This window comes from Macaca mulatta, chromosome 11, assembly GCF_049350105.2.
Source record: "Macaca mulatta isolate MMU2019108-1 chromosome 11, T2T-MMU8v2.0, whole genome shotgun sequence".
Taxonomy (NCBI): Eukaryota; Metazoa; Chordata; class Mammalia; order Primates; family Cercopithecidae; genus Macaca; species Macaca mulatta.
Window position 1 is genome coordinate 127757640 of NC_133416.1, and position 26220 is coordinate 127783859.

A 26220-nucleotide genomic window follows, 5' to 3' on the forward strand; every position below is an offset into this window, starting at 1 on the left:
GGCGGCGGCAGCGCACTCTGATGTCATCACTCTTAGGCGCGTCGCTCGGCGTTACGCGCGGGCGCACTACGGGGGCCAAGGAAGGAAGAAATGTGGTCGCGGTTGGTGTGGCTGGGCCTTCGGGCCCCTCTGGGCGGGCGCCAGGGCTTCACGTCCAAGGCGGATCCTCAGGTAAAGGCCAGGGCCATCTAGGCGGGTGGCGGAGCAAGCCGGGAGGCACACCGGGGCGCCGGTGAACCACACTCCGTGCCTCATTCCTCCTCCAGGGCAGTGGCCGGATCACGGCCCAGGTGATCGAGCACCTGGAGCGTCTAGCGCTTGTGGACTTCGGCAGCTGCGAGGCAGTGGCGCGACTGGAGAAAGCTATCGCCTTCGCCGACCGGCTACGTGCGGTGGACACTGACGGGGTGGAGCCCATGGAGTCGGTCCTGGAGGACAGGTAAACTCGAGGCTGCAGCCCCGAAGCCTTGAGCGTGGCCCGTTCGCAGCCGTTTAATGTGACGATTAGCGAACAATTTTCCAGGGGGTTAAAGAGCGTTAGCGAGATTCAGGAACTTGCCCACGGTCACCTCGCGAGTCAGTGGCTTCACTCTTCCCCTTGTTCATTACGGATGCTCTCGCTCGTGTCGTCCTAGTGTAAGTAGAAACAAAACCCAAACTGCTCATCATCGCCTTTGTGTTTTTTTTCTTGAGACGGAGTCCAGACTGGAGTGCAGTGGCGCGATCTCGTCTCACTGCAAGCTCCGCTCCCGTGTTCAAACAATTATCTTCCTCAGCCTCCCGAGTAGCTGGGATTACAGGCGCCTGACACCACGCCCGGCTAATTTTTTTTTGTATTTTTAGTAGAGACGGGGACGGGGTGTCACCGTCTTGGCCAGGCTGGTCTTGAACTCCTGACCTCGTGATCCGCCCGTCTCGGCCTCCCAAAGTGCTGGGATTATAGGCGTGAGCTACCGCGCCTGGCCTAATTATCGCCTTTGAGCCCCTACTCCATAGAGTCCCTGCCTGCTCACTCAGACATACTCTTCTCAGTACCCTCCTTGGCTACCTTGACTGCGTCTCCAGCAAGACAAGTTCTTTCCCTCTCTAGATCTTTGCACTGACCCTTCGTTTTTTCCTGCCTCTCAGTATTTGCATGGCTGCCTCCCTCTTGGCACAGGTCTCAGCTTATCTTCTGGGAAAGGGCTTTCCTAACCACTGCAAATCCCTTCTCCCCTTCTGGTTAGTAACACATCCTATTGGGTTTTTTCCTCTAACATTTTAATGGACTTTTGTTCATTTGTTATATCTCTTTTATTAAAATGTGAGCACTTTATGAGATTTGGTTCCGGTTGCATTCCTGCCTCGAATTTTTATTTTTATTTTTATTTTTTTATTTTTTTGAGACGGAGTCTCGCTCTGTCACCCAGGCTGGAGTGCGGTGGCTGGATCTCTGCTCACTGCAAGCTCCGCCTCCCGGGTTTACGCCATTCTCCTGGCTCAGCCTCCCGAGTAGCTGGGACTACAGGCGCTCGCCACCTCGCCCGGCTAGTTTTTTGTACTTTTTAGTAGAGACGGGGTTTCACCGTGTTAGCCAGGATGGTCTCGATCTCCTGACCTCGTGATCCGCCCGTCTCGGCCTCCCAAAGTGCTGGGATTACAGGCTTGAGCCACCGCGCCTGGCCTTTTATTTTTATTTTTTGAGATGGAGTCTCACTCTTATCACCCAGGTTAGAGTGCAGTGGCATGATCTCAGCTCACTGCAACCTCCACCTCCCAGGCTCAAGAGATCCTCCTACCTCAGCCTCCAAGTATAGGACCACAGGCTCATGCCACCAGGCCTGGCTAATTTTTTTTTTTTTTTTTTTTTTTTTGAGATGGAGTCTCGCTCTGTCGCCCAGGCTGGAGTGCAGTGGCCGGATCTCAGCTCACTGCAAGCTCCGCCTCCCGGGTTCATGCCATTCTCCTGCCTCAGCCTCCCCAGTAGCTGGGACTACAGGCACCCGCCACCTCGCCCGGCTAGTTTTTTTTTTGTGCTTTTTAGTAGAGATGGGGTTTCACCGTGTTTGCCAGGATGGTCTCGATTTCCTGACCTCATGATCCGCCCATCTCAGCCTCCCAAAGTGCTGGGATTACAGGCTTGAGCCACCGGGCCCGGCCGCTAATTTTTTATATTTTTTATAGAGACAGGATTTTGCCATGTTCTCCAGGCTTGACTCTTGAGCAAAGGTGATCCACCCACCTCAGCCTCCTAAAGTACTGGGATTACAGGCATGAGCCACAGCGCCTGGCCCAGTGTTTGATTCTTTCAAATCTCTTCTCTACTTTGCAATTTTCTTTTTCCTTTTGGATGGGGTCTCACTATATTGCCCAGGCTGGTCACAAACTTCTAGACTCAAGAGATCCTCCTGCCTCAGCCTCCCAAATAGCTGGGACTGTAGGTGTGCACCACCACACCTGGCTAATTCTTAAATTTTTGTAGAAACAGGGTCTTGCTATGTTGCCCCGTCTGGTGTCAAACTCCTGGTCTCAAGCAATTCTCCTGCCTCAGCCTCCCACTTCCTAAAGAAAGTCTAACTTTTTTTTCTTTTTTTTTTTGAGATGGAGTCCTGCCCTCTGCCCCATTGCCCATGCTGGAGTACAGTGGCACGATCTCGGCTTACTGCAACCTTCACCCTCCAGGTTCAAGTGATTTCTGTGCCTCAGCCTCCGGAGTAGCTGGGATTATAGGCATCCGCCACCACACTCAGCTAATTTTTGTATTTTTAGTAGAGGTGGGGTTTCACCATGTTGATCAGGCTGTTCTCGAACCCCTGGCCTCAAGTGATCTGCCCATCTTAGCCTCCCAAAATGCTGGGATTACAGGCGTGAGCCACTGTGCTGGCCAAAAAAGTCCATTCCTTTTTTTTTTTTTGAGACAGTTTCACTCTTCCACCCAGGCTGGAGTACAGTGGTGCAATCTCAGCTCACTGCAACCTCTGCCTTCCGGTTTCAAGCAATTCTCTTGCCTCAACCTCCAGAGTAGCTGGGACTACAGGCGCCCGCCACCATGCCCAGCTAATTTTTGTATTTTTAGTAGAGATGGGGTTTCACCACATAGGCCAGGCTGGTCTCGAACTCATGACCTCGCAATCTGCCCGCCTTGGCCTCCCAAAGTGCTTGGATTAATAGGCGTGAGCCACAAGTCTTCATTCTTTTATACTTGATTCTCTACCTGTGGCTCTCATGATATCCAAAAGGACTGATTTATAATGTATTTATACATCTATTTAAGGGATGTGTTGAGTCTCTGCCCCTCTGCTGCTCACCCACCTTCCACAGCATGTCTGTTTTTCCTCATCATATTCTCAGTGGTTGGCACTGAATATTCGGTAAATATTTTTGTTTTTTTTTTTTTTTGAGATGGAGTCTCACTGTTGCCCAGGCTGGAGTGCAGTGGCGCGATCTCGGCTCACTGCAACTTTTGCCTCCTGGGTTTGAGATTCTCTTGCCTCAGCCTCCTGTGCATCCGGGATTACAAGCATGTGCCACCACGCCTGGTTAATTTTTGTATTTTTAGTAGAGAGGAGTTTCACCATGTTGGCGAGGCTAGTCTTGAACTCCTGACCTCAGGTGATCTGCCCACCTTGGCCTCCCAAAGTGCTGGGAATACAGGCGTGAGCCACCCTGCCTGGCCTCAGTAAATGGTTAATGAATTTTTTTTTTTTTTTTTTTTTGAGACAGAGTTTCGCTCTTGTTGCCCAGGCTGAGTGCAATGGTGTGATCTCAGCTCACCGTAACCTCCGCCTCCCAGGTTCAAGTGATTCTCCTGCCTCAGCCTCCCAAGCAGCTGGGATTACAGGCGCACGCCACCACGCCTGGCTAATTTTGTATTTTCAGTAGACACAGGGTTTCTCCATGTTGGTCAGGCTGGTCTCAAACTCCTGACCTGAGGTGATCTGCCCACCTTGGCCTCCCAAAGTGCTGGGATTACAGGCGTGAGCTACCGTGCCCCGCCCCAGTGTTCTTTATTAATATCTCTGGGAAAGGAGGGACTAGAAGCACAGACTCATCAGAATTCCCCAAGTTATCTAGAGGGTAAATATAAAGAAATATAAACATTATTAATAAGGGAAAAGGTCATGAAAAAAGATGATGGGGAATTTGGATCCAGTAGCTAGCATCTCAACCTGGTATTCAGTGATCTGTACTGTTTTTCATAAAATTGGAAACCAGTTTGGGTTAATGATTCCCATTAATCATTTTAACATGACATTTGTAGGACTTTAATGCTTTGAACACAGAGAATGTAAAGTGAAGACAGGTATTAAGCCTTTTTTTTTTTTTTATAGTTTTTATAACTTATTTGATGTATTTGATGATCAGCAGTTACTTCACATCCACATAACTGTAGATTTGTGAAAGTGGTAACAAGTACATAACCAAAGTATAGAGCTTGTTTGGTGAATTTCTGACCTCATTATGTTTTCTGGACCACCCACTGTACATGGACACAGTATGGACATTCCTTACTACTTTGGCCCAGACAGCTTTGTTGAGCCTGGTATCAGTGCACGTATCTGGAGTTTTCCATCTCCTTCATGGCAAATTTCCGGTCTCTTTAAGAGCCTGAGGGGCACACTTCTTGAAGCCCACTCCATGGATACACTTGTGAATATTAACGGTGTACTCCTGGGTCACCACTTAGTTGATAGCATAACGACCATTCTTCTCACCATGCTTCTTTGCAGGAGCCCAAGTTGCTTAAATGGTTTTAGGTAGTAGGCATCTTAGCTATAAAAGCCCTGACTTGGCCCAGCATGATGGCTATCTTCTGTAATCCCAGCATTTTGGGAGGCCGAGGCAGGCAGATCACTTTAGGTCAGGAGTTTTGAGACTGCCTGGCCAACACGGTGAAACCCTGTCTCTACTTAAAAAATACAAAAATTTGCCGGGCATGGTGGTGCATGCCTTTAATCCCAGCAACTCTGAAGGCTGAGGCAGGAGAATTGCTTGAACCCAAGAGGCGGAGGTTGCAGTGAGCTGAGATCATGCCACTGCACTCCAGCCTGGGCGACAGAGCAAGACTCCATCTCAAAAAAAAAAAAAAATAGTAGACTGGGGGCAGTGGCTCACACCTGTAATCCCAGCACTTTAGGAGGCTGAGATGGGTGGATCACGGGGTCAGGAGTTGAAGACCAGCCTGGCCAAGATGGTGAAACCCCATCCGTACTAAAAATATAAAAATTAGCCAGGCAAGGTGGCAGGCGCCTGTAATCCTAGCTACTCGGGAGACTGAGGCAGGAGAATTGCTTGAACCAGGGCGGCAGAGGTTGCAGTGGGCCGAGATGGAGCTACTGCACTCCAGCCTGGGCAACAGAGTGAGATTCCATCTTAAAAAATACAAAACAAGGCCGGGCACGGTGGTTCACGCCTATAATCCCGGCACTTTGGGAGGCTGCGGCAGGTGGATCACCTGAGGTCAGGAATTCGAGACCAGCCTGACCAATATGGTGAAACCCCTTCTCTACTAAAAATACAAATATTAGCCGGGCGTGGTGGCGCACTCCTGTAGTCCCAGCTATTCAGGAGGCTGAAACAGGAGAATTGCTTGAACCTGGGCAGCAGAGGTTGCAGTGAGCCGAGATCACACCACTGCTCTGGGCGACAGAGCAAGACTCTGTCTCAAAAACAAAAACAAAAAACAAAACAAAACAAAACGCCTTGACTGGCTAATAGAAATCTCTTTGCACGTTAATAACATATCATTTGGTTTGAGCTAAAAACATTAGTGTGCTTACGTGCCAGGGGCTAAGAAATTACATAATTTTTTTTTTTTTTTTTTTTTTTTTTTTTTTTTTTTTTTTTTTTAGCTGGAGTCTCACTCTGTTGCCCAGGCTGGAGTGCAGTGGCACGATCTCAGCTCACTGCAACCTCTGCCTCCCAGGTTGAAGCAATTCTCCTGTCTCAGCCTCCCAAGTAGCTGGGACTACAGGTGCCCACAATGCCCAGCTAATTTTTGTATTTTTAGTAGAGATGGGGTTTCATCATATTGGTCAGGCTGGTCTCGAACTCCTGACCTCAGGTGATCCTCCCGCCTTGGCCTCCCAAAGTGCTGGGATTACAGGCACGAGCCACCATGCCTGGCCTAAATTATTTCAGTTTTCACATGCAGTCCTCGAAGGTCAATACAAGTTATCTGTTTTATAGATGGAAAAAACTGAGGTTCAGAAAGTTTATATAATGTGCCCAAAGTTTCACAGGTAATAAGCAGAGGATTTGGAACTCAGAGCTTCTGCTGCCAAATACTGCTCTAAGATATGCCAGCTAAAGTCAATTCCTAGGAACTTTATTTTCTTTCATCTGAAATCCAGAGAATGAGTTGACAGCAACTCTGAGTGCAGCCTAATACTTAAATATCCCTCAGAGTCTTATGAACCAAAAACTTCCAACTCTTGGGCTCAAGCCATCCTCCTGTCTCAGCCTCTCAAGTAGCTGGGACTACAGGTGTGCACCATTATGCCCAGCTAATTTTTTTTTTTTTTTTTTTTTTGGTGGAGACAGGATCTTGCTGTGTTGCCGAAGCTGGTCTCAAACTCCTGGGCTCAAGTGATCCTCCTGCCTCAGCCTCCCAAAGTGTTGGGATTATAGGCATGAACCATCATGCCTAGCCTGAACCCAGAACTTTTTTTTTTCTCATTCCGTTGCCCAGGCTGCAGTGCAGTAGCACAATCTTGGCTCACTGCAGCCTCCACCTCCTGAACTCAGGTGATCCTCCCACCTCAGCCTCCCAAGTAGCTGAGACTATAGGCACATGCCACCACCCATAGCTAACTTTTGCATTTTTTAGGGGACATGGGGTTTCGCCATGTTTCCCAGGCTGGTCTCGAACTCCTGGGCTCAAGCAATCCATCCCCCTCAGCCTCCCGAAGTGTTGGGAATATAGATGTGAGCCACCTTGCCTGGCTCAGAACTTTTAACCAAATTAATTAGCCCCCATTCCAGTCTGCATCAAACTAGAAATAAAGTAGGAGGAAGGGAAAAGGCTTTTAGATGGAAGTAGAGGGGTCCACAAGAAGCTATTCCTTCCAGCCAGATAGCAGGAAAGAAGCTCAAAGAAAGAAAAGCAGTGGGAGAAGTGTCCCATCAGTGAGTCCAAGGGCTGACGGAATCACAAATGGAGCCATTTTGTCCTCCCTGTTGACACAGCACTTTCCAATGCCATTGTAGCAGCATTTCCCACAGTTACTTAAGTTACTGTTCCTGAGTTTTAACCAGCAGGGACTTCTAGTTTACAACTGAAGTCTTTCTCAACTAGGGTTCCTCAGCCAAACCAGAACACAGAAAGATTCAAGTGACTTTTTTTCAGTTCTCCCAAGGACAGTGTATGACAAATGTTAGCTCAAACACATAGAAGTTAATTTATCATCAGAATGGGTGTCTTGGGGTATGTGGGCTAACTTATCTTACAGAACCTGATTGGGAAAGACAGGAGGTGAGGTAGAAGTTTAGTCAATCAGTAATTTATCTGAAAAGCTCATCTGGTCCTGTTCAGTGTTTTATACAATTCTGAGGTTCAAGAAAGTGCAGCAACTCGCCAAGTGAGAGGTATGCTTGCTGTACCACTGTCACAGAGACTGTGGGTTCAGGAGCCTGTAATTAAGAAAATAAAGCTAGGGGCCGGGCGCGGTGGCTCAAGCCTGTAATCCCAGCACTTTGGGAGGCCGAGACGGGCGGATCACGAGGCCAGGAGATCGAGAGACGATCCCGGCTAACACGGTGAAACCCCGTCTCTACTAAAAAATACAAAAAAACTAGCCGGGCGAGGTGGCGGGCGCCTGTAGTCCCAGCTACTCGGGAGGCTGAGGCAGGAGAATGGCGTAAACCCGGGAGGCGGAGCTTGCAGTGAGCTGAGATCCGGCCACTGCACTCCAGCCTGGGTGACAGAGCAAGACTCCGTTTCAAAAAAAAAAAAAAAAAAAAAAAAAAAAGAAAATAAAGCTAGGCATCGTAGTATATACCTGTAATCCCAGCTACTTGGGAAGCTAAGGCAGGAGGACCACTTGAGCCCAGAAGTTTGAGACCAGCCTAGGCAATACAGCAAGACCCTGTCTCAAAAACAAAAAAAAAGGTAAAAAAAAAAAACCCAACCAACCCCAGAAAATGTGTCTATTTTAGGAACAATTCCATCATAACCAATAACTAAATAGAAATGTGTGGTATGTAAAGGGGTGACTTTTGTTTTCCTGGAAATTTCACTTATGCAGGAAACTTAATTACCAAATTGATTACTTGATGATGAGTAAATAAATTAGTTGCTATTAGATCTACTCTTGGGGAAGCAGTAGCATTTAACCGCCTGTTGGTGGTAGTCAAGAGTCTTCCCCAAACCTTCAAATGTTAGGCAGGTTATGCCTGATCACGAGTGCACTGAGTGGTAGGGACTGAGATGTACGGGGTGCACGAAGGCTTTCTCAAAGGAGCAGGTGCTACTCAGACCCCTCTCTTACTACTGTGAATGCAGGCTCAGCATTATCAGATCTTGTTTTTTAACATTTCATTTAATCTTCCCAGAAATCCTATGAAGCATTCAACAAACAAGGAAACTGAGAGAGAGGATAAGTAATGTGTAGCATTGGGATCTGAATTCAGCTGTGACTCGAGAGACTAAGCTCTTAGCCTTTTTTTTTTTTTTTTTTTTTTTTAAAGACGGAGTCTCGCTCTGTCACCCAGGCTGGAGTGCAGTGGCGTGATCTCCGCTCACTGCAAGCTCCACCTCCAGGGTTCACACTGTTCTCTCGCCTCAGCCTCTCGCTACAGGTACCTGCCACCACGCCTGGCTAATATTTTTGTATGTGTTTTTAGTAGAGATGGGGCTTCACCCTGTTAGCCAGGATGGTCTCGATCTCCTGACCTCGTGATCTGCCCGTCTCGGCCTCCCAAAGTGCTGGGATTACAGGCATGAGCCACTGCGCCCGGCCTCTTAGCCATTTTTTAATACTGTCCAACAGAAACTATAAACTCCAGAAAGTCCAAGGGTTGCCTTTGAATGGTATAATTATGATTTTGATTTTACTTTTGTTCTCCCAAGTTTTCTTAAATACACAGTCCTTGTGTTATTACCAAAAAAAAAAAAAAAATCTAGTGCAACTCTCGTGTGTGTGAGAGAGACACTGTCTCACTCTGTCACCCAGGTTGGAGTGCAATGGTGCAATCTCCGCTCACTACAAACTCTGCTTCCCACATTCAAGTGATTCTTGTGCCTCAGTCTCTCGGGTAGCTGGGATTACAGGTATGCACCACCATGCCCGATTAACTTTTGTATTTTTAGTAGAGACAGGGTTTCACCATATTGGATGGTCTCAAACTCCTGACCTCAGGTGATCCACCCGCTTTGGCCTCCCAAAGTGCTGGGATTACAGGCTTGAGCCACTGTGCCTGGACTTTTTTTCCTTCTTGCTCTGTCACCCAGGCTGCAGTGCAGTGGCACCATCTCGGCTCACTGCAACCTCCGCCTCCTGGGTTCAGGCAATTCTTCTGCCTCAGCCTCCCAAGTAGCTGGGATTACACGTGCGTGCCAGCACGCCTGGCTAATTTTTGTATTTTTAGTAGGGACGAGGTTTCCCCATGTTGCCCAGACTGGTTTGAACTCCTGAACTCAGGTGATCCACCCGCCTCAGCCTCCCACAGTGCTGGGATTACATGTGGGAGCCACCGCACCTGGCCTCTTTTTTTCTCCCGCCTGACGCCCAAGAAATTTAATGTATGAAAAGATCATACTTGTTCAAGGCTACACAGTGGCCTTGAACCGCCCGCCTCAGCCTCCCAAAGTGCTGGGATTACAGGCCTGAGACACTGCGTCCGGCCGACAACTTAGTTCTTATGTGCAGCCTTAGCCCAGATGTTCCTGTCACATCTTTGTCCCTCATGCCAGGTCGTATAACAGACTTCAACTTTCTAGTATTCATACCATGAATAAATATTTGTTGTGTCTAGCTTTGGGCTGGGTGCCACACAAAAAACGAACTAGTCCTTTCCTAAAATAATCTTATTGTGACAACTTAGTTTTTTTTTTTTTTTTTTTTTTTTTTGAGGTGGAGTCTTGCTCTGTCGCCCAGGCTGGAGTGGTGCAGTGGCGCGATCTTGACTCACTGCAAGCTTCGCCTCCCGGGTTCACGCCATTCTCCTGCCTCAGCCTCCCCAGTAGCTAGGACTACAGATGCCCGACACCAGGCCTGGCTAATTTTTTTGTATTTTTTAGTAGAGACGGAGCTTCACCATGTTAGCCAGGATGGTCTCGATCTCCTGACCTCGTGATCCGCCCGCCTCGGCCTCCCAAAGTGCTGGGATTACAGGCATGACACACTGTGCCCGGCCAACAACTTAGTTTTTAGGTGTAGCCTTAGCCCAGATGTTCCTGTCACATCTTTGTCCCTCTACGACATGACTCAAATGCCATTAGGGTCTGCCCTCAGTCTGTGCCCACTCAAAGCAGGAGCATAGCTACTACTGAATACTGTATCAGTGATATAACAAACTGCTTGTTTTTTTAGTCCAAGTATCTGGAAGCAGGTTTACACACTTTTACACCTTGAAACAATAGTGAAGCCTGATGCATATGTTCAAGCTCCTGTGTGTTTTTTACCAGTTTGCCATCTGAAGGCTTTAGTAAACTCACTAGGTCCCATAGAACACTGGGAGATTCTTGAGCTGTTTGTGACACATCTTGCTCAAGGGCAGCTGCACCCATCCACCAAAAAGGGGCTGTGGTGGAAAAAGCATTCATCTTACGGGTACCAGATTGGGCTCAGATCCCAGGTCTGTTACTTAGGAGCCAACATCCTTAAGTCACTCTTGAGGCAAGTTTGCTTCCCCATCTCTGCTTAGGTTTCTAGCTTCATCTTCCAACCCAGCAGACCACACCCCAGCCTGCTGAACTCCCTGTCCTTCTCTGAATCTCTGAGCTCTGGGTTCTCTTGCTTTGGGATTCATGCTGCTATACCTGCCAAGAAGTCCATTTCTCATACCTTCATCCCCCAATCCAGCTATTCTGAGGATGTGCTACTCACCCAGGCTAGACTAGGTACCCTTTCTATCCTTTGGCAGGCTGTGCTAACTTCTGTCAGATTTAAAATATTATTTTATAATTGCTTTTACCTGTCCCCACCAAAAGACAGTTGCCCATATAATCATCAAAAACTATTTGTTAAATCAATCCAGAGAAGTGATTAGCACTTACTTCTCAGGGTTGTTGGGACAATCTATAAACTGTACGCTGTTATTTGGTCTACTGTTGATCCCAGCTTCTCTATCTTTGAACAGTGCCCATTAACTCAAGAATATACTTCTTCCTTGTTCTCTCCTTCTTGCCCCTTCCACCATCCCCTAAAAGCCCCCTTCTCTGAGAGGGTAACCTTGAGCTTCTGGGTTTTGTAGATGTCTATACCTGAGATCCGACAATGTGGTAGAAGGCAATTGTGCTGATGAATTACTACAAAACTCCCATCGAGTCGTGGAGGAGTATTTTGTGGCCCCCCCAGGTAGGTGTTGCCCAGAGTGGTTTAACAGATAGTCTCACAGTGACCTTAGGAATGAAGCAGGAAGCGTGAGGACCAAAGATGCTATGTGAAGGCACTTTGAAAAGGATAAAGTGCATACAGATGGTGACATTAAGGTGGCGGTAGGGTCCAGGGTTATACCTCTAGGGGGCAGGTAGTAACAGGAATAAGCAAAACAGGATTGGGGGGAAGTGGGGTAAAGGTTTAGAGTGGATGGAAATCTGGAGCTCAAGATCTGCCTAAAGGGGCAGCTGACATTCTGTGTTTCTCAAAGCCACAGTTAAGACCATGCCAGATCCTGTAATCGGCTCCAACTTTCTAGTATTCATACCATGAATAAATATTTGTTAGGTCTAGCTTTGGGCTGGGTGCCACAAAATAACCGGTCCTTTCCTAAAAGAATCCTTTTTTTTTTGAGATGGAATTTAGCTCTTGTTGTCCAGGCTGGAGTGCAATGGTACAATCTCGGCTCACCACAACCTCCGCCTCTCGGGTTCAAGCGATTCTCCTGCCTCAGGCTCCCGAGTAGCTGGGATTACAGGCATGCACCACCATGCCTGGCTAATTTTTTGTATTTGTAGTAGAGGCAGGGTTCACCATGTTAGCCAGGATTATCTCGATCTCCCGACCTCAGGTATCCACCCACCTCAGCCTCCCAAAACGAATCTTTTGTGCGGCCTTAGCCCAGTTGTTTCTGTCATATCTTTGCCCCTCTATGACATGATTCAAATGCCATTAGGGTCTGCACTCAGTCTGTGCCCACTCAAAGCAGGAGGAGCATGGCTGCTACCCTATCAGTGGTGCCAGGCAGGAATGTAAACCCATTTCTCCAGAGAACCTGGATACCTGGCATTTTGTGTGATATTTCTTTTCTTTTCTTTTTTTTTGAGACGGAGTCTCGCTTGGTCGCCCAGGCTTTAGTGCAATCTTGGCTCACTGCAACCTTTGCCTCCCAGGTTCAAGCAATTCTCTGCCTCAGCCTGCCTGGTAGCTGGGATTACAAGTGCCTGCCACCATGCCTGGCTAATTTTTTTGTATTTTTAGTAGAGACGGGATTTTGCCAGCTTGGCCAGGCTAGTCTTGAACTCTTGACCTCGTGATCCACCCGCCTCAGCCTCCCAAAGTGCTGGGATTACAGGGGTGAGCGACTGCATCCCACTGATATTTCTTAAATTTTAAGCGCTGGCAACCAATTCAAGCCAAATTCACCGTCCAAGCCAAATAAAACACACCTGCAAGCCAGGTGCAGTCTGTGAGCCATCAGTTTACAACTGCTGGTGTAGAGATTTGCATCATCTACCTACTGTAAATATTTTAAATAGAAGCTTTAAAATTAATGTGGGCTGACCAGTAAAATCCAGAACCTTGGATAGGTTGACTGTTTTTATCTCCTCTGCAGGTAAGTGAGTACTGGAGTTGTACTACCCCTCTGGGCCTTTGGGAGTGGGACTAGCCAAAAGCAGTCAGGTAGACTGCTAAGTGCCAACTTCCAGTTCAGCATATCCCCTGAGGGAGAATCATTCTGAGCAGACTCCACATAAGACATTGGCCCTGGTCAACTCAAGGTGCCAGTTAAAGGCAGGCTCTGGTTGAAGCAAGGATGGGAAAGGCAGCTAGAAAATGTGTAAGCTAAACTTTTTTTTTTTTTTTTTGAGACGGAGTCTCGCTCTGTTGCCCAGGCTGGAGTGCAGTGGTGCGATCTTGGCTCACTGCAAGCTCCGCCTCCCAGGTTCATACCATTCTCCTGCCTCAGCCTCCTGAGTAGCTGGGACTACAGGCGCCCACCACCACACCCAGCTAATTTTTCGTATTTTTAGTAGAGATGGGGTTTCACTGTATTAGCCAGGATGGTCTTGATCTCCTGACCCCGTGAGCTGCCCGCCTCGGCCTTTCAAAGTGCTGGGATTACAGGTGTGAGCCACCGTGCCTGGCCATGAGCTACTTTTATCATGCCTCCAATCCACTAAATCACCTGTTAACTGTGGAGAGAAAGGAGACTCTCCATCTCAGAGCCTGATAGTTGTGGCTTCAGCAGACATATCTATTGATCAGACATGCTGTCTCCCACACAGAACCTTACTTCAGACTTCTTGGGACCACCTGAGTTCATAGTCATGGTCAGTCTTTCCTTCTACTCCTATCTGCATATTAGTGGCTAATCAACCTGTCTACTCCTTACTGAAAAAGGTGAATTTGGCTTCACTTAGAACTGATTCTTTCAGATACTCCAAGTTAGGAAAACAGGGTAGTAGCTATATTTACTTCCGTATTTTCCATGAGAAACTAAGTGATCAGTTAGCTCAGTAGAGCCAGCTAGGCGGCAGGCTCAGCTATCACATTCTCTTTTGTTATTTTCAAACAGGTAATATCTCTTTGCCAAAGCTGGATGAACAAGAGCCATTCCCACACAGCTGAGTAGCTCATTCTGGAAAGCGGGTACTCTGTGACCATGTGGAAGCACAATGACAGTATTTTCTTACTGTGAACACTAATGTTCCTGCTTTTTTCAGTCACCTGAAAAAATGGATGCTCAAGCATTTCTTAACAGATTCTTCTGAAGACACAATTGGGAAACATCGGGCCCCAAAAATGAGTTCCTGATGCTAACTGAGGTGAAAGGAAAGCAAAAGTCAGCTTCCAGGGAATTCACTTAACAAGCCTGTTCAGTATGGAAGACATTATTTATCTGCCTTTAACTCCCCCCAAAGGACTGTTCCAACTGCATAAAGTGTCTTCTATCTACGTAACTAACTGGTAGATGGAGCATCTTGATCACTATATGACAACCCTGGCTGTCATTTTTAGTTGCCTATCTGCAGTGATTTGAGCAGCCCTATTTTTACCGAACATACCTGAATTTGTTCTTGGGCTCCCACTCTCTTCCTAGAAAAGGGCTAACTTCCTACTAAGGTCTGAAGAGTGTTCAAAGTAGACTAGAGCTTGGGAACTCCTAATCTAGAACTATCTGCCATCCCACAAAGTGATTATATGCCAAAGGGATACTAGTCATATGTAGTGTTTCTTTCTGAAAAGAGAACTTATCCTAAAATTAGCCCTGGGTCTGGGAAAAAGGAGCCCTCTCCACCCCCAAAATGATTATTAAATTGAGATAAGTCCAAGATAAAACTCAGGATACCAAGGATAAATGAAACTTATTTAGGGATAAAAGTGATAGAATCAGAGAGTATTTCCTCTAACCAAACTGCCAAAGTTGGTTTTGGCTAAGAATTTGCCAATAGTATTTACGTTGCTTGTCATTTTTTTAGTTTTCTGAGACAGGGCCTCACTCTGTCACCCAGGCTGGAGTGCAGTGGTGTGATCACAGATAACTTGCAGCCTCCTGGGCTCAAGTGATCCTCCCGCCTCAGCCTCCTAAGTAACTGGGACTACGTTATGTGCATCACCACATCCAGTTAATTGTTTAAGTAGAGATGGGGTCTTGCTATGTTGCCTATCTGGTCTTGAACTCCTGGCCTCAAGGGATCCTCCGGCATGCTTTGGCCTCCCAAAGTGCTGGGATCACAAGCATAAGCCACCGTGTGTTTATTTTTCCCATTCCCTTCCTTTATCTGCAATGCTTTTTTCTTCTTTAAGGCAGCCTAATTTACAAGCTTGGCCTTGAATTAAAAGAGAACCCAGAACCCACTCTTAGAGTTTACATTCTCAAACCAGTATCAACAACTATCTATCCCCATATAAATAAAGTTATCTACCCCTGCTCCTTACTAACTGGGTACAAGTTATGATTACAACTCAGTGATTTTTAAAATTAGTGTGCCTATTTTGTGGAATCTGTGTACTTAATCAAGGACAACCACACATGTCAATTACTAAACGTTTAAAATATATTTCTAAACAGAATGGGCCGACTCAGTCACAGTAACTGTTGATCTCCATAGTAGAGCAACCCACAAAGACAGAACTGATTTTTTTCCCATAATCAGGGGTGAAAAATATACAACTTGTTTCTGAACCAAAACCACAATTTCTGCAGTTTAAAATGTTTCACTGCTAATATGGCCCTGGTAGAAATTATGTAGTTTTTTTTTTCTTCTTTAAAAAAAAAAAAAAATTAAAAAAATTTCCTAAGACACTAAATCCTCAATCTGGAATGTAGATTCTGAGCACAAAGCAGCTCAGTTAACCTAAAAAATAAAGAAAAAATTCCCATCACCTGTCTCAGTAGGGCCTGAAAGGAGAGAAGTAGTGTGGGGAACCCCTGCTTTGGTATGGAGAGTCACGGCCCCTTGACCCAGACCGAGACCGTGAGTAGCCATAGCTGGTGCTTCTCTCAGGATAAACTCGGATGTAGGAAGTTTCACCCTGAAATGCAAACAAAACCGAAAAGAGTAATGGGGAAAAAAATCAGAGCCAGAAGAATAAGCAAACCAACATCTAACAATAATAGTTAAATATTGAGCACTTACTGTGTACTCTGTACCTGGCATTAGGCTATCTCATTAAACGCTCATAACATTATGAGGTAGGTACTCTTACTATCACACTTCAAGAATGAAGAAAATTAAGACTTAAATTATATCATTTGCCCAAGGTAACACAATAAATGCCAATTTGACATGTTGATACTGAATTAACTATTATAAACAATATATCTGAATTACTGCCATTGACCCCCTTCAAAGCTAAGAACTGGAAAGGATCTCAGGGGTCATATAGTTTAATCCCCTGCCACCTCATATATGCATCTTTGGATGGGCATCTATAGAAGGAGCTAACCTGTATTTAATACCTTCCAGATGTGAGGACCTGAGCTAGATGCTTTAGATGTTATCCTCTTGCTCTAGATTCCTGACAGGGCTTGTGAAGGTGCTATTATGTGACCATTTTGCCCATGAAGGAATCAAGGTTCCAAGAGTAGTTAAGGTAAGGAATTTTTTTTTTTTTTTTTTTTTTTTTTGAGGCAGAGTCTCGCTCTGTGGCCCAGGCTGGAGTGCAGTGGCCGGATCTCAGCTCACTGCAAGCTCCGCCCCCCGGGTTTACGCTATTCTCCTACCTCAGCCTCCCGAGTAGCTGGGACTACAGGCGCCCGCCACCTCGCCCAGCTAGTTTTTTTTTTTTTTTGTATTTTTTAGTAGAGACAGGGTTTCACCGGGTTAGCCAGGATGGTCTCGATCTCCTGACCTCGTGATCCGCCCGTCTCGGCCTCCCAAAGTGCTGGGATTACAGGCTTGAGCCACCGCGCCCGGCCAAGGTAAGGAATTAATAAGCAGCAAAGGAGTCATGTCCAGGCTGACTTGTCCCCAGGCCCTCTGCCTTTAGCCAGCATTCTCGGAAGATCCTAAGATGCCAAGGGGAAAGAACCCGGATGCTTTTTCACCTTAGGTGAAAGTCAATAATTGGAGTTACCCTTTCTGAGGCCCTGCTTTGCAGTATAACTGAGGATCAAATGCTGTTCTGTTTCTGCTCCAAATTCAAGTCCTAGAGGACAGTCTGAACAAAAGCATCATTAAACTATGGAAGGACCAACCTCTAAGCCAAAAACTAGGGAATTATATGAATCCTCAGAAAAAGAAATGAGCCCAGAGACCTGTGTCTCCAAACATCTGTAAATCTCATAGTAAGGCAGGACAGAATAACCAGAAAAAATGTCCAATTGGTGGTCTGGTTTCTGGTCTCAGTGGTACCAAAGGGATAGTCACCACTTCAGTCAAACTGAGATCCAAAACAGCAGCTGCTTTCCTACAAGGAAGGACATCAAGAACTACTGAGTCTCAAGGGTGAGATAATTAACCACAAGAAAATGTCACGGTTTAGCCTGGCACAGTGGTGCATGCCTGCAGTCCCAACTACTGGAGAGGCTGAGGTGGGAGGGCTACGTGGGCCCAGGAGTTCAAGGTCAGCCTGGGCAATATAATGAGACTCTGTCTCTAAAATCAAAAATTAGAGAAATATAAAAATTATAAAATTAAAAAAGAAAATGTCACAATAGCTCAGGTTTCAGAGAGGATCCTGCACTACTCTGGGAAAAAAGTGAAGTGGCAGCTCAGCCCTGACAGCAGGACCTAGAAGGGCTGAGATGAAGAGGCTGGCCTATAGAGCTCAGCCTAGATCCACAGAAGGGGCAGCTGAGTTCACAGAGGGATACTGCCATTTAAGCTGGTTGTGAATGGGGTGATATCAAGACCAACTGCACTAGTATTCTCTCCAGGTTACAAATACCATGATCAAACTGTGTTATGTGATACTAATATGCAGAATAAAGCATATTAAAAAACAAACATACTATGAATGCATACTTCTCTCAGCTATGACCCTGAAGGACTTAGGCATAGCAAATTCCATGGCTTTGTCCACCTAAGATAGATCTCTTATGGTACTGTGAGGTTACCAAATGGCATGGCCTCTTGCTACCTCTGCTAGGTCAGGTTCAAGTGGAGTGATTTGAGTACAAGCTCCTCAACAGAAGACAAGGACCCACCTCATGAGAGCGGAATTTGGTGTCATCCAGTTTACGCAGGGCATATTCCATATCTTCTTTTCTGAGATACTCGACCATCCCCACTCCATCCTTCTGCACATCAGCATAACAGACATCCCCAGCTTCTCGCATGTGATCCTTCAGGTCCTGCCAGCTGCCTGATGGAGGAAGTCCTAGGCATGGAGAACATAAGAAAGCCCACATCCTTCAGCTATGTTAACTGCCCTGTTAAGAGCCAGCAATACCTACGGTCCCTTCTCCATGATCACTTAAATCCTGAGGGTCCCCAAATCATAAACCTTGATAAGGGACATGAAATCAGAAAAGAGCACTGAAGTACATGTGGTAAATAAACCACCTTGAGAAACTGGTTTTAAGCCCATCTTCCAGAGACCAGACCTTTTCAATAGAGCAAGAAGTCCATCCCATTACAGGTATAGTATCTCTGAGAGTTCATAGCCTCTTTCTTTGTCCTTTAAAATCAATGCCAAACTCCTAATACTTTGAGTTCCAACTTTTTCCATTATGAAATTTAACAGTACCAATTATTTATTGCTTGACAGGGTTTCACAGGACATGGGAATTTTGAAACCAGATAATGAAATAACCAAAGAGTAGCTGAAGGTAACAATACAACAACAAAAAATCTAGTTTGTTTTCTTATAGGTGTGAATGACAAACTATACAGAGTACCTCTTAAAAGATCACCAACATTCTTCAATACAGTGGGGGGGAAGGTAAGACTCAGATGCTAAAACTAGTCGGGAGTCATACAACCCTACCTGATGTCATGAAAGGGAAATGTGCTCCTGCTCTCAAAGGCTGTGTTTACCGCTCACAGCTCAGGACTGCAGCCATTTCCTAATAGTTTTCTAAGCAGGATTTCAGAGCAGCATGGAGAGAAAAAAAGATAATGTATGACATCCTGAAGGAGGGAATAGAGTTCTGGGGTTAAAAAATTACAAAGGGACACAAGGTAGGCAGATACTGAAAGTATCACTATTTAAGCACATAGGAGTATGCTGTGATTGTGTGACATTCACATCTTAAAAAGGTGCCACGCTCCTCGATATACTTCATTCCACCAGGGCCCTAAAATTCCCATGCAATATGCAGAAGGCCCTAGGTCTTTCCAGTGTGTTAATATTTTGAAGACAGATAAACCTCCCAGTTTAGCATTTCATCACTTATAAACACTAGGCAGAAATAGTCTATACTTTCCAATAAAATCTCTAAGACTCCAACTTACGGGGTTTTAAAAAATATTTAATTCTAAAACCACCACAAAATCTGATCTTCTTCAAGATCCGAGGCTGGGTAAGTTGTTCAAATCTGGCTCCTGGAATGCCTTTCTACCATGTCTGATGCCAAGTATATTCCAAAAGAAGAGTCTTTAGAATTGTAGCTCAAGGGGTTTTCCCATTATCTTCCCTTCTCACCACTAGAAAACTCCTTTACAAGAAGTATGTTTATGTTCTTCCAAGGCTGCACTCCCAGCGCAATTTCATTTGCAGGATACTTGCCTCATTGGTAATCCAGGGCAGGGCTTCAGACTGGCACTGCATACAGGCTATTGAAAAGAAAGCCCCAGTGTCCCATGCACTGAAGAATAACAGTTATCATTTCTTGGAAGATAAGACTCTGTGTTAAGTAGTATTTTACATGTATCATCTCATTCTGTTTGAAAGGAACATACCTGAAACAAGAACTCGGAAATCAGATCTTCTTGTAGGAGGCCCATTCCTCCCACCACGGGGCCACCCACCCCGACCTCCATAAGTCCTGGGGAACTCCACACGAAGCCGACACTGGCCATAATCATAACCATTTCTTCCATAAATAGCATCCTCTGCATCTCTGCCAAAAAAAAAGTAAAGTTTGGAGTTAGTGCTGTTCAGGAGGCCAAGTGACTTTCCAGTGAGGGGCATGAATAGTAAGCATAAAAGGGAAACCGAGAGTGAAGAAAAAAACACACAAATCAGGATCTTGATGCACTTCTGCTTCAGTCTGGAGATGTTTCATAATACTGGAATTAACCTTTACAGCTGTTACACACAGTTTTAGAGGTATGAAATTATAATGAATGAGCAAACAGATTACTTCTAAGAGGGCTAATTCAGAGAAAAAAAAAAGAATCAACTGCTGACAGATTGATTTTGCCAATAAACCACCAGTGTTTTTCTAACCTTGGTGAGCATTTTTTCAAAAAGCACACCACACACTAACACCTTAATATTTTTCTACAAGGCCTAGTGCCATAAAGTCTATGGAAATAAAAAGTAGCCAGTTAGCCAGGCATGGTGTTGTACGCCTGTAGTCCCAGCTACTTGAGAGGCTGAGATGGGAGTGCAGAGCCGAAATCACACTACTGTACTCCAGCCTGGGTGACAGAGACCTTATCTCAAAAAAAAGAAAAAGAAAAAAAAGAAAGTAGCCAGTTGGATAGGAGAGTATTTGAGAGTAAATAAAGTAGCTGGGTGTGATGTTTGAGCCCAGGTCAAGGCCAGCCTGGGTAATACAGTGAGACCCTGTCTTTAAAAAAAAATAAGGCTCAAAGGACAAAAGACAAATGCAAATGAGTGTTTTGTGATGAATGTAAAACTTTTTTTTTTTTTTTTTGTGAAACAGGGTCTTTTTTTTTGAAACAGAGTAGTCACCAAGGCTGAGTGCAGTGGCTGGAGCATAACTCATTGCAGCTTCTAACTCTTGGGCTCAAGCAATCCTCCCACCTCAGCCTCCTGAATAGCTAGGGCCACAGGCGTGTACCACTGCACCCAGCTAATTTTTGGATTTTTTTGTAGAGAGAGGTCTCCCTATGTTGGCCAGCCTGGTCTTGAACTCACGGGCTCAGGCGATCCTTCCCCTCAGTCTCCCAAAGTGCTAGGATTACAGGCATAAGCCACAGCGCCTGGCCTTGGAACTCTAAAGTGTACCTTTTCCGCATGGTTTGGAGAACTATTTTGTCAAAAAAACTCTCTGATACAATTTTGCCAAAAGAGATAAATATTCAATAAAACTACTTTAAGTCTTTCCTAGGACTCTAGGAGAGTCAGGAATGCCACGTTGATTCTCCAGTATTGGATGGTAGAAAGTAACTGAATGTGCTAATGAAGGCACTGTTCAGTGTCACAGGCATATAATCACTTATAAGATTTTAGGACTAAAAGCAACAAGGACCATATCCAGTGCAACCTTGACTACATAAAATGCAGACTGGGAGAGGCAGAACTGCTAGGATGTCAGAACAGACTCTGAATAAAAATTGGCCTGCATTCAGGTCGGGCGCGGTGGCTCATGCCTGTAATCCCAGCACTTTGGGAGGTTGAGGCAGGTGGATCACTTGAGGTTAGGAGCTTGAGACCAGTCTGGGCAACATGGTGAAACCCCTTGTCTCTACTAAAAAGATAAAAATTAGCTGGGCATGGAGGTGCGCAGCTGTAATCCCAGCTACTCAGGAAGCTGAGGCAGGAGAATCGCTTGAACCCAGGAAGCGAAGGTTGCAGTGAGCTGAGACTGTGCCACTACGCTCCAGCCTGCGCCACAGAGCGAGACTCCATCTCAATAAATACAATAAATAAATAAATAAAATTAGCCTGCATTCAAATCATTATTCTGCAAATTACTAGTAATCATCTCTGGGTTAAGTGTTTAATCAAGTTTTTACATCTCTAATGTGAATAGTATGCCTATCTCACAGGGTTATTGTAATGGTTAAATAAGATTACTACATGAAATGCTTTGCTTGAATCTTCATATCTAGTGACACCAAAAGATAGTTTTTCTATTATGAAAGGAATGAGGGAAGATGACAACATAGCATATCATATAGTAAGTCTGCATTCAAAGAACAGAAGAGGGAATTCAAGTCCATTGATCCTGGCCTGGCATGGTGGCTCAGGCCTGTAATCTCAGCACTTTGGGAGCCCAAAGCAGGTGGATCACTTGAGGTTAGGAGTTCAAGACAAACCTGGTCAACATGGAGAAACCCCATCTCTGCTGAACATACAAAAATCAGCCAGGCATGATGGAGGGCGCCTGTAATCCCAGCTACTGGGAAGCTGAGGCAGAAGAATCGCTTGAACCTGGGAGGTGGAGGTTGCAGTGAGCCGAGACAGCAACATCGCACTCCAGCCTGGGAGACAAGAGCAAAATTCCGTCTCAAAAAAATAAAAAGAAAAAAATCCCTTGATCCCTTACTAGCTTTCTCTCTCTTTTTCTTTTTTTTGAGATGGAGTCTTGCTCTGTCACCAGGCTGGAATGCAGTGGCGCCATCTCGGCTCACTGCAACCTCCGACTCCCTGGTTCAAGCGATTCTCCTGCCTCAGCCTCCCAAGTAGCTGGGACTACAGGTGAGCGCCACCACACCCAGCTCATTTTTGTATTTTTAGTAGAAACGGGGTTTCACCGTGTTGGCTAGGATGGTCTCGATCTCTTGACCTTGTGATCCGCCCGCCTCGGCCTCCCAGTGCTGGGATTGCCACTAGCTTTCTCTTTTATCAGTAACTCTAAATCCTCGATATCCTGATCTGTAAAATCTGGTTAACCACACAGGACGGGTGAGGTAGCTCACGCCTGTAATACCAACACTCTGGGAGGCCAAGGCAGGCGGATCACCTGATGTCGGGAGTTCGAAACCAGCCTGACCAACATGGAGAAACCCCGTCTCTACTAAAAATACAAAAAAATTAGCCAGACGTGGTGGCGCTTGCCTATAATCCCAGCTACTCGGGAGGCTGAGGCAGGAGAAATTCGCTTGAACCCAGGAGGTGGAGGGTGCGGTGGGCCAAGATCGCACCACTGCATTCCAGCTCAGGGAACAAGAGTGAAACCCCATCTCAAAAAAAAAAAAAAAAAAAAAAAAAGAAAAACAAAAACAAAAGAAACAGTACCTGCACCTCATGAAGTGTTAAAAACACTAAATACAGGCTGGGCGGGTTGCTCACGCCTGTAATCCTAACACTTTGATCCGCTGAGACGGGTGGATCACCTGAGCTCAGAAGTTCGAGACCAGCCTGGGAAACATGGTGAAACCCCCTATTTTATCAATCTAAAAAAAATAAGGAAATAAAAAAAGTTAAATACACACCATGGCACTCCACCCATAGCAACTGTTGAAGAACCACAATGGCACGGTTACCAAATAAGTGAGGCATAGCCTTCTCCGGCTTAGGGGTAAAAATGCCCAGTTCCGGTTTTGAGGCAAATGAGGAGATACTAGGGATGAGCTGTCAGTTGACTCTTCAGCCATCAAAGCCTCGCGGTGCTCTCCTTGCCCTATCAGTAAGTCCACCCCAGGTAGGCTGGACACCCTACGAACATTTCGTGTTCCCTGGGAGCAAATGATGCTAGGAAAATAGGGTGCGGGCTCTTATTTGGCCGGAGTGGAGTGACCAGGTCAGCGCCACAGCTGCTAACCACCACCAACCACAGTTTTGAAAGTTCCTCGGCTTTTTCCGGCCCGAGGGCCGACGCTGTTTGCAAAATCACAAACACTCCTTAGAGCCGGGTTAGGAATCTAGAGTTTCCAAATCCCTGGAACCTTCAGCATCTCGCCAAACGTCCCTCATTAAAGGAGGGAAGTGAAATCAGAGCCCCACTCCGGCTGTTTTAGAAGTTTTCCCAAATCCCTGGTCCCCTGACAAAGTCCGGGCCCCGGCCTGGCGGGGCGGGGCGCGGCGCGCGAACGGCGAGCTGTTCCACCAGAGACCCCTCCACGACCTCCAGCGGCATCCGCGACCCTGCAGCTTGCTCTCCAGTCACGGCGAGCTCCGGCCGGGGGAGGGGCGGGCGGGAAGAGCGAACGGCGATCCCCGCGCTGCCCCGGGGCCGCTTCCCCCCACGGTGCCGCCCCAGGCGGGAGGCGGACAGGGCTCATTTGGACCCCCCGAGGCCGGTGCAGGAGGGCTTGGGCCCTCCAAAGGCTCAGCTTTTGGATTTCCAAGTAAAATACTGGAATAATAAAAATAAAGGAAGTGACGACGGCGCGAAGGACGGCCCGGGCCTGCAAGGAGGCTGCCTCATCCTCCACCCGTGAGGGGGCGCCGTGAGGGGTCTGCGCGGAGGCGGGGGGAGGGGAGCCCTGGGGGAGGGGACAGCAGGGAAGGCGGGGGCCTCAGGCACCGAAGGGGAGAGGGCGGGAGCCTCACCGGGGGTCTTCGAAGCGCACGAAGGCGAAGGGCACGAGGCCGTGCCGGTTCTTGAGCTCGATCTCGCGGATGCGGCCGTACTTGTAGAAGAGGTCCTCCAGGTCCTTCTCGCGCACGTCGGTCGGAAGGTTCCCCACGTAGATGCGCCCGTCGCCCTCGCCGCCGCGCTCGTCCGCCCAGCCCGACATCCGCACCGCCCGACGCCGCGGGCCCGCCGCAGCCCACGTCGCCGCCGCCGCCGCCGCCGCCTCAGCACGGGTCCCCCCGCAGCGTCCCCGCGGGCTCCGAGGCGCTCAGCCGCACTGCATTGTGGGAACGCGGAGCGGAAGCGAAGGGGTCGGCGGAGGCAAAAGGAGTTCTCTTAAAGGGGACGCGGCTGCGACCATTGCGCATGCGCGCAGGCCGGCGGACCCCCCCCCCCCCCGCCCCCCGCCCTGGTGCGAAGGGCCCTCGGGCGCTGACTGGGAGAGCGTGGGGCCGGGCCGTGTGGATGCCATCCCCGAGCGCAGTTCACGCTCGGCTGAGGAGCTGGACAGGTGACTTGGGCTCCCGCACCTCAGTTTCTCTCTGTGGCGCCGCCTACCTCACAGACTTGTGAGCACTCACTGACGTGGGTAGCGCCCAGGACCTGCGGGGCGCAGGAGAGCTAAAGTCAGGCGGAGACCGCAGGCTGACCCCGCAGCGGCCACAAGGAGCCCCCAGCGGCTGGGCTGTCGCGGGCCCCAGCCTCAGGTCAGTAGGCCCCTGGGCCACCCTGTCCCCATTTTACAGTCGCTCAGAACTGACGGTGTCAGCATGAGATGAACTCCATAGCTTGGCCTTGAGTTTGTCGGAGTCGAGCGAGTAAGACTCATAATGACTCTCACAGCGATCACTATAGAGTGCATCCGACTTGTGCTTTTCATCCTCTCCCGGGAGGAGACTGAGGCCACAGAGGGTCAGGAATGGAACCCAAAGCCATGCTCGCATCCTAAGTACCGAGTCCTTACGGAGCTCAGGTAGACACCCACCTTGGCACTTACTTTTCCACATTCACATCCCAGAACGCGGAGCATTGAACCCAGGGACCTTACAGTGAGGCCTTGCACCAGAAGACTTTTTGTTTGTTTGTTTTTGATACAGGGTCTTACTCTGTTGCTCAGGCTGGAGTGCAGTGGCGCGAACACTGCAGTCTCGATCTCGCTGGACTCAGGTGATCCTCCCATCTCGGGACACCCTGAGAGGTCTGCGCTGCCTCAGGCTAGTTTATTTACTATTTTTTTGTAGAGAGGCTGGTCTCGAACTCCTGGGCTTAAGCGATCCTCCAGCCTTGGCCTCACAAAGTGTTGGATTACCGGCTTGAACCGCGTGTCCAGCTGGAATACTCCTAATCTAAAGACTTTTCAGACTGGGTGCGATGGCTCACGCCTGTAATCCCAACACTTTGAGAGGCCAAGGTGGGCGCATCACTTGAGGTCAGGAGTTCGAGACTAGCCTGAGCAACATGGGGAAACCCCATCTCTACTAAAAATCCAAAAATTAGCTGGGCGTGGTAGCGTGTTCCTATAATCCCCAGTTATGGGGGAGGCTGAGGCAGGAGAATTGCTTGAATCCGGGAGGCAGAGGTTGCAGTGAGCCAAGATCACGCCACTGCACTGCATCCTGGGCGACAGAGTGATACTGTCTCAAAAATAAAGATTTTTCCTATTAAAAATGAAACCTGGCCAGGCGTGGTGGCTCATGCCTGTAATCCCAGCACTTTTGGAGGCTGAGGTGGGTGGATCACTTGAGACCAGGAGTTCGAGACCAGCCTGGACAACATGGCAAGACCCTCCTCTCTCTACTAAAAATACAAAAAAAAAAAAAAAAAAAAAAATTAGCCAGGCTTGGTGGCACACCTGTAGTCCCAGCTGCTTGGGAGAATGAGGCATGAGAATTGCTTGAATCTAGGAGGCAGAGGTTGCAGTGAGCCGAGATTGTGCCACTGCACTCCAGCCTGGGTGACAGAAGGAGACTCAAAAACAAGACAAAACAAACAAACAAAGGGACTAAAACCAAACATTTAATTAGAAGGTAGTTGATTTCTCATTATATCATCTGAGCGTTTTAAAATCAAAACAAACCAAAAATTAGACACCCA

At 47.3% G+C, this 26220-nt stretch overlaps 3 protein-coding genes and 1 long non-coding RNA gene across 8 annotated transcripts in view; 3 read left to right on the forward strand and 1 right to left on the reverse strand.

Annotated features, from left to right (window-relative positions):
- The first annotated feature begins 53 nt into the window (after window positions 1-53).
- GATC (glutamyl-tRNA amidotransferase subunit C) lies at window positions 54-15614 on the forward strand. Its single transcript, XM_015152965.3, has 4 exons — window positions 54-171; window positions 267-439; window positions 11395-11498; window positions 13879-15614. The coding sequence occupies exons 1-4, from the start codon at window positions 91-93 to the stop codon at window positions 13929-13931; spliced, it is 411 nt and encodes a 136-aa protein (XP_015008451.1). The 5' UTR covers window positions 54-90; the 3' UTR covers window positions 13932-15614.
- LOC144333153 (uncharacterized) lies at window positions 1552-9099 on the forward strand. Its single transcript, XR_013401568.1, has 3 exons — window positions 1552-1720; window positions 5767-7637; window positions 7964-9099. It is a non-coding gene; the product is annotated as an uncharacterized LOC144333153 (long non-coding RNA).
- SRSF9 (serine and arginine rich splicing factor 9) lies at window positions 15344-24405 on the reverse strand. The gene is made up of 4 exons (XM_015152964.3): window positions 24102-24405; window positions 19652-19812; window positions 17956-18128; window positions 15344-15839 (listed from the first exon to the last, which is right to left on the reverse strand). The coding sequence occupies exons 1-4, from the start codon at window positions 24287-24289 to the stop codon at window positions 15696-15698; spliced, it is 666 nt and encodes a 221-aa protein (XP_015008450.1). The 5' UTR covers window positions 24290-24405; the 3' UTR covers window positions 15344-15695.
- Window positions 24243-26220, forward strand: part of LOC144333151 (uncharacterized) — a 29660-nt gene continuing 27682 nt past the window's right edge. For 2 of the 5 annotated variants that reach the window (XM_077955440.1, XM_077955436.1), the window contains exon 1: window positions 24243-24833. In XM_077955440.1, coding sequence (XP_077811566.1) covers window positions 24243-24641 — 399 coding nt within the window. In that variant the 3' untranslated portion in view covers window positions 24642-24833. The other 3 variants (XM_077955439.1, XM_077955435.1, XM_077955437.1) reach the window with 3 other exon arrangements.

Excerpts from the sequence above, each read along its gene's own strand:
- GATC (XM_015152965.3), top strand. The coding sequence starts at position 91 with ATGTGGTCGCGGTTGGTGTGGCTGGGCCTTCGGGCCCCTCTGGGCGGG. Across the intron at positions 172-266 it reads CGTCCAAGGCGGATCCTCAG|GGCAGTGGCCGGATCACGGC; the intron begins GTAAAGGCCAGG and ends TTCCTCCTCCAG. Across the intron at positions 11,499-13,878 it reads GTATTTTGTGGCCCCCCCAG|GTAATATCTCTTTGCCAAAG; the intron begins GTAGGTGTTGCC and ends ATTTTCAAACAG.
- SRSF9 (XM_015152964.3), bottom strand. The coding sequence starts at position 24,289 with ATGTCGGGCTGGGCGGACGAGCGCGGCGGCGAGGGCGACGGGCGCATC. Across the intron at positions 18,129-19,651 it reads TTTCCGAGTTCTTGTTTCAG|GACTTCCTCCATCAGGCAGC; the intron begins GTATGTTCCTTT and ends CTCCATGCCTAG. Across the intron at positions 15,840-17,955 it reads CCAAATTCCGCTCTCATGAG|GGTGAAACTTCCTACATCCG; the intron begins GTGGGTCCTTGT and ends TTTGCATTTCAG.